This window comes from Zophobas morio, unplaced genomic scaffold (genome assembly GCF_036711695.1).
Source record: "Zophobas morio isolate AGI-343-1 ecotype UQ-CSIRO unplaced genomic scaffold, CSIRO_AGI_Zmor_V1 ptg000100l, whole genome shotgun sequence".
NCBI lineage: Eukaryota > Metazoa > Arthropoda > Insecta > Coleoptera > Tenebrionidae > Zophobas > Zophobas morio.
The window spans coordinates 48,205-60,549 of NW_026972205.1; the positions used below are offsets into that span (position 1 = coordinate 48,205).

General features: G+C 33.6%; 1 protein-coding gene across 1 annotated transcript; it reads right to left on the reverse strand.

Moving 5' to 3' along the window:
- Nucleotides 1–7,032: 7,032 nt before the first annotated feature.
- On the reverse strand, nt 7,033–8,224 carry LOC135144451 (ras guanine nucleotide exchange factor P-like). The gene is made up of 3 exons (XM_064076491.1): nt 8,162–8,224; nt 7,621–8,069; nt 7,033–7,093 (listed from the first exon to the last, which is right to left on the reverse strand). The coding sequence occupies exons 1-3, from the start codon at nt 8,222–8,224 to the stop codon at nt 7,033–7,035; spliced, it is 573 nt and encodes a 190-aa protein (XP_063932561.1).
- Nucleotides 8,225–12,345: the final 4,121 nt, after the last annotated feature.

Consider the following 12,345-nt stretch of genomic DNA (forward strand, 5'->3'; position numbering starts at 1 on the left):
TGCATGCTTTAAGTGTGTTTGGTGGGTCAGAACCATCAAAAAACGTTGAAATATAGTTCAAATTCAATAAAAATCGACAAAAATACAGTTTCTAGCTAAAATTTGATGGTTTCGTTGCACTTTCCGAGCCCGTAGGGTATCTGATTGGCTTAAAAGTACAAGAAAACACTTCAAAAGTGACGTTTCTGAAGAATTTTAACAGTTTTCTTGTATCTACGAACGCCAGAATGCATAAAATTGACCTAAACGTCTCCTTTTCCTATTCTGAGTCGATTTTGCATGCTTTAAGTGTGTTTGGTGGCTCAGAACCATCAAAAAACGTTGAAATATAGTTCAAATTCAATAAAAATCGACAAAAATACAGTTTCTAGCTAAAATTTGATGGTTTCGTTGCACTTTCCGAGCCCGTAGGGTATCTGATTGGCTTAAAAGTACAAGAAAACACTTCAAAAGTGACGTTTCTGAAGAATTTTAACAGTTTTCTTGTATCTACGAACGCCAGAATGCATAAAATTGACCTAAACGTCTCCTTTTCCTATTCTGAGTCGATTCTGCATGCTTTAAGTGTGTTTGGTGGCTCAGAACCATCAAAAAACGTTGAAATATAGTTCAAATTCAATAAAAATCGACAAAAATACAGTTTCTAGCTAAAATTTGATGGTTTCGTTGCACTTTCCGAGCCCGTAGGGTATCTGATTGGCTTAAAAGTACAAGAAAACACTTCAAAAGTGACGTTTCTGAAGAATTTTAACAGTTTTCTTGTATCTACGAACGCCAGAATGCATAAAATTGACCTAAACGTCTCCTTTTCCTATTCTGAGTCGATTCTGCATGCTTTAAGTGTGTTTGGTGGCTCAGAACCATCAAAAAACGTTGAAATATAGTTCAAATTCAATAAAAATCGACAAAAATACAGTTTCTAGCTAAAATTTGATGGTTTCGTTGCACTTTCCGAGCCCGTAGGGTATCTGATTGGCTTAAAAGTACAAGAAAACACTTCAAAAGTGACATTTCTGAAGAATTTTAACAGTTTTCTTGTATCTACGAACGCCAGAATGCATAAAATTGACCTAAACGTCTCCTTTTCCTATTCTGAGTCGATTCTGCATGCTTTAAGTGTGTTTGGTGGCTCAGAACCATCAAAAAACGTTGAAATGTAGTTCAAATTCAATAAAAGTCGACAAAAATACAGTTTCTAGCTAAAATTTGATGGTTTCGTTGCACTTTCCGAGCCCGTAGGGTATCTGATTGGCTTAAAATTACAAGAAAACACTTCAAAAGTGACGTTTCTGAAGAATTTTAACAGTTTTCTTGTATCTACGAACGCCAGAATGCATAAAATTGACCTAAACGTCTCCTTTTCCTATTCTGAGTCGATTCTGCATGCTTTAAGTGTGTTTGGTGGCTCAGAACCATCAAAAAACGTTGAAATATAGTTCAAATTCAATAAAAATCGACAAAAATACAGTTTCTAGCTAAAATTTGATGGTTTCGATGCACTTTCCGAGCCCGTTGGGTATCTGATTGGCTTAAAAGTACAAGAAAACACTTCAAAAGTGACGTTTCTGAAGAATTTTAACAGTTTTCTTGTATCTACGAACGCCAGAATGCATAAAATTGACCTAAACGTCTCCTTTTCCTATTCTGAGTCGATTCTGCATGCTTTAAGTGTGTTTGGTGGCTCAGAACCATCAAAAAACGTTGAAATATAGTTCAAATTCAATAAAAATCGACAAAAATACAGTTTCTAGCTAAAATTTGATGGTTTCGTTGCACTTTCCGAGCCCGTAGGGTATCTGATTGGCTTAAAAGTACAAGAAAACACTTCAAAAGTGACGTTTCTGAAGAATTTTAACAGTTTTCTTGTATCTACGAACGCCAGAATGCATAAAATTGACCTAAACGTCTCCTTTTCCTATTCTGAGTCGATTCTGCATGCTTTAAGTGTGTTTGGTGGCTCAGAACCATCAAAAAACGTTGAAATATAGTTCAAATTCAATAAAAATCGACATAAAACAGTTTCTAGCTAAAATTTGATGGTTTCGTTGCACTTTCCGAGCCCGTAGGGTATCTGATTGGCTTAAAAGTACAAGAAAACACTTCAAAAGTGACGTTTCTGAAGAATTTTAACAGTTTTCTTGTATCTACGAACGCCAGAATGCATAAAATTGACCTAAACGTCTCCTTTTCCTATTCTGAGTCGATTCTGCATGCTTTAAGTGTGTTTGGTGGCTCAGAACCATCAAAAAACGTTGAAATATAGTTCAAATTCAATAAAAATCGACAAAAATACAGTTTCTAGCTAAAATTTGATGGTTTCGTTGCACTTTCCGAGCCCGTAGGGTATCTGATTGGCTTAAAAGTACAAGAAAACACTTCAAAAGTGACGTTTCTGAAGAATTTTAACAGTTTTCTTGTATCTACGAACGCCAGAATGCATAAAATTGACCTAAACGTCTCCTTTTCCTATTCTGAGTCGATTCTGCATGCTTTAAGTGTGTTTGGTGGCTCAGAACCATCAAAAAACGTTGAAATATAGTTCAAATTCAATTAAAATCGACAAAAATACAGTTTCTAGCTAAAATTTGATGGTTTCGTTGCACTTTCCGAGCCCGTAGGATATCTGATTGGCTTAAAAGTACAAGAAAACACTTCAAAAGTGACGTTTCTGAAGAATTTTAACAGTTTTCTTGTATCTACGAACGCCAGAATGCATAAAATTGACCTAAACGTCTCCTTTTCTTATTCTGAGTCGATTCTGAGTAGTTATATAGTGGGGGTTCTAGACCAGGTCAAATGAGGTCAAACTGGTCCAGCTCCCCCATTACTTTTCATCGAGCGGTCATTGACCTTTCATTTGTTGTCGAGCTTGTCGGTGCACGTGACTGACCTTGCCAGCTGGTCCAGCTCCCCCATTACTTTTCATCGGGCGATCATTGACCTAGTCGTTGCTCGACCTTGGTCGTTTATTGCCCTCGTTCATCTCGAGATCTATCCCCTCTTTTCGTTTAGGTCGGGGAGGGATCTCGGACGCAATCTCGCATCCCCACTTCCGTTTTATACTTGTATAAAAGTCGATGGATTCGTGTGTAAGAATTAATTAGTTTTTTGAATTCAATTATTTAACACTTAGAAATGTCATCTTTCATTTCTACCTTGAATAAAGAGTCTCACTTGCAAGCTTTTGTGAGTGCGAAAACTTTAGAAGAAAATAAAAAATTTTTAACAAAAAATTTTAGTAAACTGTCTACAAAGTACGGTGACAAGATATTTGTGCAACTTGAAGAGTCTAGAACGATACTTCCACAGAGATTTACCGAAAAATTCACCGACTCAGTGATCAGCGATCTGAACCAGAAGATCGTGAACGGCTTGAAATTGTACTTGGTAAATAGAGGTCCGATCGGTCGAACCATCAATATCGAATTTATCGAAGAATGAAGAAGGCATTGGTTCATGTGGAAAACAAATCAAGTGCAGTTAGACTGCTTCGTCGTAGATTAGAATTACATTTAAAACGAATTAGTTATTTAAAAGAAGCAATTAAAATGTATGAAATAAGAACTAAATTGAATAATCTTAAGCTGTAATAGAAATTATAATAAATATTATTTAATTCGTTCGGTGTATTATTTTCCCCAGTCTCATGTAAAAAATATTTGATTGCAAACTGTCATGAATAACAGACGTGTTTGTTTCGACAAAGTTCCGGTTATTTTCTTAATAAATGATAAAGAAAGCCGAATTAATACTTGGTTATACGATGTTAAAAGATTTCAAATGAATGTGGAACGTTTCGAATTGCAAATAAAGCCCTTAATCGAAAAAATGATGGAGAAGAAGCGAAAATTTAGAGAAACAATCGAAAAATTGGATTCAGAATTGAAAATTATTCAGCAAAGAAAATCAGTTAAATAACTGTGCACATTGCGGTTAAACCACTGCGTCGTAAATTAGATTTAAATTTAAAACTTATTAGTTTCTTAAAATGTATAAAATACGAACTAGTTTGTATAATCTTAAGCTGTAATTGAAATTATAATAAATATTGTTTATTTCGTTTGGTGTATTATTTTCCCCAGTCTCATCTAAAATTATTTAATTGGGAATAACAGCAACGAATAAAAGCCGTGTTTGCTCCGACAAAACTCCTGTTATTTTCTTAATAAATAAATGTTCATCAGCAACTTTCTGCCGATTTAAGCTTATTTGTCAGTGATTATTAGAATAAAATCTCAAATGTCAGAAGGCGAGTGTGTTGTTAAAAATTAAAAAAATTGTTACTTACGACATTGAAAACAGGCAATAAAATCATCCGTTCTCCCTCGAAAACATTCAAATACACGCACACTTCACAGAAGCCACCATTTAGTTCAACAAAACCACCTTTTTCCCAAATCTTTTCACGGTAAAATTCATAAACCGAAACACGCCGCCCGTCATTATTACAACACAGAATGAAATAACGCGATGCTGTTTCAGCAAATTCTTACGGAACTGGACGCTCTTATCTTCAATAGACAGGGACGTATTCGGAAATATTAAAAAAAAAGAATTATCGCTTGAGGGTGCCAAAGGGCAGAAAGTTTGTTAAAAAAATAAAAATGCATCCCTATAAACTAATGACACATTTGTGTAAAAATAAATGTGGGTTGGAGGTGCAATAATTGTTTAAATATAAAAAAAAAATGTTTTACTCGAAGACGGTAAGAGATACGAGGTTCGTGCAAAGAACAAAAAAGTTCCTAAAATACGAAACACATGCACCTGTGTCGACGGTTTTTAGTTTGAGTTTAGCATTTCGGAGAAAAGGGCAAAAGTTTGTGGTGACCAAACGGAATTAGTTAAAAATTTGTTTTTTGTGTCAAAATATTTTTGGATGAATAATCAATAGGTCCATGTAATTAAATATGTGAAAATTTGAGTTTGGGGCGCAACAATTTTTGTCAAAAAAGGTTGTCAAAATTCGAAAAAAAGTTTTCCTTGAGCAGTAGGAAAGTAAATTAGAAGTTTTGGTGAAAAAAAAAATTTAAAAAATTCAAAGAATCCAAAGAAAAATTAAAACAAAAAAAATCTCAAAAAAAAAATCCAAATTTTGAAAAGTTTGTTTTTCCACAAAATCAAATGCATATTCATGAAGTACTATCTAATCGTGTGTAAAAATGATTATGACTCATAGGTGTATCTACCGTTTAAATAGAAAAAATTTTTGTTACTCGAAAATGGTAAGAGATAGGAGGTTCGTGTATAGAGCAAAAAAGATTGACAAAAACAAATAATATCGACAGCCGTCGACGGTTTTTCGCTAACTTTTGACATGACTGTGAAAAGGGCAAAAGTTTGTGGCGCCCAAACGGTAAAACTTAAAAAATATATTTTTGTACCAAAATATTTCTGAGTGAACAGTCTATAGGTCCACTTAGCAAAATAAATATTTTTTGCTACCGTTTAGTAGTAATAACGAAAAAACGTCATAGTTCGTAAGCGGTAAGAGGTAGCATGTCGGCTCAGGGGAACGGGGAAATGCTAAAAAAATTAAGGCATATGTTGAACAAAAAAAATTTTGAAAAAAGTTGAAAATAAGGGAGAAAAGGGCAAAAGTTTCTAGTGTCCAAATGGTAAGAAATAGAATATCGGTTGCATACAGCAAAACCTTCTTCTGGAACGAACGCATAAGTTTGTTCAAAAAAATCGATTCTGTCCACGTCAACCTTGATACAGGAGCCATTTTTAGTTTTTTCGAGGTCGCTACGTAAAACTTTTTTCAGGTCGAAAAAAAGACCATCGAAAAAGGATTCGAATAAGCCCAACATGCAACACTTAAAAAAAAAAAAAAAAAAAAAAAAAAAGCGAAATAGGTTATTCTTTATATTTATTGTTATATGACTACTACCATCACAACTAAATATACTAAGACAGTAAAAAAAAAAATTCCAGTTAACCGAAAACCGCTTTTTGTTGAATTTTATATGAAAACAACAAAAGATCATTAAAAAAAAAAAAACGAAAACCTATAAACAGCCATCAAAAATCAATAAAAAAAAGAAAAACATCAAAAACAAATAAAAAACCAAAAAACTATCAAAAACCAACAAAAAACCATCAAAAAGCACTATTAAAAAAAAGATATATATATATATATATATTGATACTTCTACTACTTCTAAATTTGTATATGTTAGCCTATGCTGTGGTGGTGGATCATGATGAGTCATATCGTGCTGCTGGACAAATAATTTAAAACGTATTAAATAACTTGTTGTTGTATTAAATCGTAGTTGCTAAATCTTTCTGAATTAGTGAAACTCTTGCATTTTCGATAAGAGAAAAACAACTGAATCGTCAACTTGAAATAAAAATTAGAGAGGGAAAAAGAGTAAAAGAAGGGATTAATTTCGTATATAAATTCAAGACTATATGAAAGATGTGATTATAACTGATTAACTAGTATCAAGAGAATTAACCAATAGATATCTAGGGACATGGGTAAGGTTATATTTTTATTACAGTATGTAAATTTCATATATTTTTTTTTGTTTTGTTTAGAGGATTTTATAGTTTGCCCATACGATAGGAGCCATCGAATGCTAGAGGGGAGACTCCAGAGGCATATATTTAGGTGTCATAGGGAGGCTTGGGAAAGGGAGCGACAGCTCCGCGAAGCTGCACTTCCCAAAGCATCACCACCGATACCATCTCAACCATCAAAATGGTTCAATTCTGAACCCCCAAAAGTAACATCACTCGAAAATTGGGACGACGACGCCAGTGGGACGTACGTTCCATCGTTGAAGGATGACTTGATGCTCGACAAGACATCAATAAATTTTTATAACGCTGTGTTCGGCAAAAATAAACAAAAATAATTTTTTGTTTTTGTCTGTCTCTACTCGTTAATTTGTACCACCCTACCAGAACTTACCATCTCTACAAGCTACCTCTCTAAATACTAACAGCGATACCATTCCCAAGGAGAACATGGACTTTTGTTTAAGAAATGCTCGTGTATGGTTTGTCACAATATTCCTGATATTATCGATACATCGATCCCACTACAGTATAAACAAGAATTTGTCTTAAGAAACAAAAGCCGCTGCAAGTCACCTAATTACACCATTATTGACGATTATAGTGGTTCCAAAAATTTTAGCGAAAATGCTACAGGATATTGTTTGGCAAAACCATTGATTTGGATATATACTGCCCAACATGCAACACTTAAAAAAAAAAAAAAACAAGCGAAATAAAATACTTATATTATTTATTGATATATAAATATTACTATTACAATACAAGCACCACTATCACTACTAATTCTACTACTAAAACATTTCAACACTTTTAACGCTACTAACACTACTACTGACACTATGAGATTATATACATTTTATTTTTACATATAGTTTCTTTAATTTGTCGGATTTTTGAATACTTTTTTTCATTTCGTTTTCTGCACCCCGCAATTCACTTTGTTCTTCCACTAACTGTCTTTGGAGAGTTGCAATTTGATTTGCTAATTTTTTAATGTTTTTTTTGCACTTTTTTTGTTTTTGCACTAGTTCCCTTTGTCGCGTATTATGTCTGTCCTGCGCTGCCCTACACTTCCACTTAAAATTATACAATAATGTAGATGCATTGTCTTCGTCTTCGAATTCATCACCCGAATCATCAGGTGCAGCAGGATGAGGTGTATCAGGGGCAGGTGTTGGTTGAGACGTCGGTGGTGATGGTGATTTGCGGACCGGTTGTTGCTGCTCCTCCTGCTGCTGTTGCTGCTGCTCCTGCTCCTGCTCCTGCTGCTCTTGCTGCTCTCTCTGCCTCTGTTCGTCTTCCTCCGTAACTCCGTAAACATTACGAAGGAAAGACAAGCTTTTTCCGTGCGCCTCTAACCCCTCAAACAGTGAGGGCGTCATAGAGACGCACGGCTCCTCCAGCCCTGATATATCTAGCTGGGAAGGTGTCTGGGAGTCTTCCACAGCGGAAGTGGAGGCGTCCTCACTTTTTGTTTTTAGTTTTTCAATTTCTTCCTCAGGTAGATCTGCAAGTCTACGCAGTTTGGGCAAAGGCGGCTGAAAATAAAATAAATACTTATAAACATTTCTACATTTTATGAATATAAAAACATTTTTTTTTTTAAATTAATCAAAAATAAAAAACCTACCTGTATCACTACATCCTGGAGGATGTTAATTTTTGGTTTCTTGAGACTCAAGGAATACTTCATTTTTTTTTTTTTTTTTCAACAATTAGCACTTAACACTAACAGACACAGAATTAAGACAAACAATTACGAGTTCCTATGCAAAATATATAGGAAAAATAATGCAGAATATGCAGAAAATAAATGGCGAAGAAGGGTGAAATGTCAAATCAGCAGTTTTACATGTCCATATATGGTCATTTAAAGATTGATTGCAATGAAGTAGGAGGGTGAAATGTCAAATCAGCAGTTTTTTCATGTCCATATATGGTCATTTAATAATTTATTGCAATTCAGCAATTCTTCAAACTATTTCCGTGTGAATTGCAATTCAGCAATTTTTTGATATTTGGTATATAAAAGTAACTTTTGTAAGCATGTGAGTACAGTTCACACATCAGATATGTTCTCATTAAAAAACACAAGTTTCATTTCTCGCAATCTTGATATATCTTCACTGAATGAAGAAAAACGTCGTATCATTCAAACAGTTGAAAGTTTGTTACATCAAAAATTTCGGTCGTCCAGAACTTTCATGGCTGGGGGATGTGCAGCGTTTCTCTTAGGTCGGACGTCTTCTTATACAGACATCGATATTTACGTCGAAGCAGATGAAAATACACAAAAATGGGCTAAGGATAACTGCGCAGACAATCACATGTCTAAATATGACTATCTTTATCAGTCCAAGTGGCCCTGCTGCTATTTGAAGTTTGATGGATTTATATTTAATATTATTTTTGTTGAACCTCGTCTTCAATTTTCGTTGGAAGCCAGAATTCTATGTATCCTTAAATCGTTCGACTTAACCGCGTGCAAAGTGGCAATACACTTTTCAAGTGGAATAAATCCTGTTCTTGTAGAATGGAAATTAACTGACCTGAACTTCGATAATGTCAAGAAAAAGGATCGCATCATTAAGTATAAGAAAAGAATTGAGAAAAATGAAAAGGAACAACGATTCGATCCCAACAGTTTGTCTATGTTGGCCTATACCGTCGTGGTAGATCATGATGACTCATATCGTGCTGCTGGACAAATACTTTGAAAGATATTTATATAACTTAATATTGTTATGCTGAATCATTGTAGTGTTGATTCCGTTAGATAAATATGTAAGAGGATATTAAATAAAACTCACAAACGTAACTAATTGTTTTATTGAACCAATATGTTTATACATTTTCAAACATTTATTGAACTATTGCATTTGCTACAGTGAGTGAAACAAATTAGTACTAAATAAAGAAACACACACACGCACAATTATTTTTGTGTGTCTTGACATGTTTCCGTTTGCCGCCTTCGAAACGATGATATATTTTTTTTAATATTTTCTGAATACGTCTCTGGCAGCGTGCGAGATCCAATGCATCGCAAGCTTTTTCGCTCTCCGTCATCTAACACCTTATTGTAATAATTTCGAAGGAATGCGGACATGTTTACGTTATTGTGGATTAATTCTGGGCGTAATTCAACGATTTCGAAACGAAATTGATATATGGCAACGATTTCATTATTTTGTACATTAATTACTGCATGTTTTTTTTTATATATATATATATATAAAATCTGGTGTGGATACAAAAGTTGAATATCCGAATTTAATTGGGTCGTATTTATTTATGTTAATTTTCAATCCCAAAATTTCATACAACGCCCAACCGGAATCCTTTTCTGCAAATTTCTCTAATTTTTTCATGATTTTATCAATGACGTTTTCTTCGTACCATTCTTTTAAATTTGTGTTTTGATCAATGTGTTATTTTTTGTTGAAAATGTTTTAATGTCTGTTTCACTAGAGTGCGGTTGAATAAAATTTGCCGAAAAAATTACATTTACCTTAAGCATTGAGTTTTTCACTTCTTTTTTAATTCTAAACATAAAGCATTTAAAAGATTGTTGAAAAAAAAACTGAAGAGGATCTTTAACATGGTGGTTACTTATAAATCCTGTACGAATTCGTTGTTGAAAGCAGGATTCGACATCTTGCCATGTTACATTAGTCACCGATTTAAATTTGTTGGTTTTAATATAGCCTTCACCAGTTTTTATAGATAATAATTGTTTTTTCTTATTTAAAAGCTTTAGGTGATAAAATTTCAAATACGTCAAGCTTGTTCCTAAGGAATTTGCGTTTTCCAATATATTTTCTCAGGGGATTTTACATTTGAGTGCTTTTCTAATTATTATTATACTGTTATAACTAAAAAAATGTTTAGTTTCTTTGATTGTTTTGATTTTACTTAAGTATTCATGAATTAGCTTAAGAGAGTTTTTACATATAACCCTCACTGATTCTTGTGATTTCATTTTTTGTCGTGAAACTTGCTCACCACAGCAGAAAAAAAAAAAAAAGAACACTACTATGACCCGTGGAGTATATTGTATTGAATTGTAGCGTTGATGCTCTTAGATTAACATGTTGAAGTAAGTATATTAAATAAAACAATCTAGTAGCTAGTTGTTTTATCGAATCATACATTTGTTGTAGATTAACATGGTGAAGGATATTAAATAAAACAATCAAAAGTAGCTAATTGTTTTATTGAATCATACATTTGTTGGAGTATTTTATTTGCTAAAATAACTGAAACAAATTAATCCTAAATAAAGGAACACACAAAATACGATTACAAAAATAATTGCTCCTATCGAAGTAAATATCCATAGGGGAAGTTCAGCCTCCCAGAGTTTTCGCTCCCTCTCCCAGGCATCCCGATGACAGTTGAAAATATGTTTTCTCAACCTCTTCTCTAACAGCCTGTGGCTAGGATCATAAGGACAAATGATAAATTTTTCTACACAGAAAAAAAAAAAGTTTTTAAAACTTTACATACTACAACAAAAATGTATAAGCTTACCCATTTCTGCTGTTAAGTATTAACTTATGTACTTGCAAGAAACTTATTAATTCGTTCTTGTGTGTGTGTGATCTTTAATTTATACACCATATTAATCCCCACCCTTGCTTTTTTCCTTCCATTTTTGTTAAGGCTTTCTTAAAAAAATCACAGTACATAATTTTTGCATTACAACAGGGAAGAAAAAATCAATTGAAGAAAAACTACAGTCAATATGATCATTGTAATCTGAGAGATGTAAAATTGTACCTTAATGATACCATGTATCCCTACAAAAACATGAATGTTGATTTCACAAATAATCGGTATGCAATTGTCTATGATATGTTTAAAGAATTCCAGACATCGTTCTTATCCAAACAAACCAGCGAACTTCGATAAGGATGAAATGAAAAATACATCCCTGCACAAGATGTCGTCAGAGTGATGTAAATAATTTCATCTGTTATTGTATTATGTTTGGGGGTAAATAAAACTACATATAACCCATTTTTGTGTATTTTATTCATGGTTACCAGAAATTACATGTAAAGTTTTCTTATAATCATCTAACTTAATCGAGGGCCATTTTGTTGAATCCGGTCCCTCTGTCCATCCTAATGGTATTTCAGGATTGGCTTCTCCTTTGACAATGTTCTTTTTGATCCAGTTGAAAATTCTTCGGTGCTCCTGATTTTGAGAAGGTTGAAATGCGAAAGAATCGTAATTTATTATTTCTAAAGACTCATAGAAAGTACTGAGCGCTTTATGGTTTGCCAAATACGCAGCCCGACACATAAATTCATCCACGCACTGGTCGATCCTTCGATAATTTTTCCGGATATTCTCAACAGGATAGAATATATCTCCAAGATTCTGCCAGCGATTATCACTCAATAATTTATAAATAAAACATTTATACGTTAGAGTATTGTCCAAATAGTTGGTGGTCATCAAAAACTCCAAAGCAGCATAATTTAAATTTTCAATTTGGTCTCTTTCGCATACACGTAGAAATGCATCAATGTAACCATCGACACATTGCTTTCTTTGTAGCAGAATACAAATGTCAAGTGTATAAAAGTCACTTTCACTTTCGGCAATCCATTTAAACACTTCGTCCGGTACAATAAAATCTTTTTTATCGATGAGATGAAGGAATAAATTTAATTTCGTTCGATCACTCGCAGCGGCTTTAAGATATGTTTTGTACACGCTTTCGGATGCACAAAATGCTTGTAAATCAACAAATTGTCTCAAGTCAGACATTGTTGTAATCATAAAATAACCAACATCAGTGAA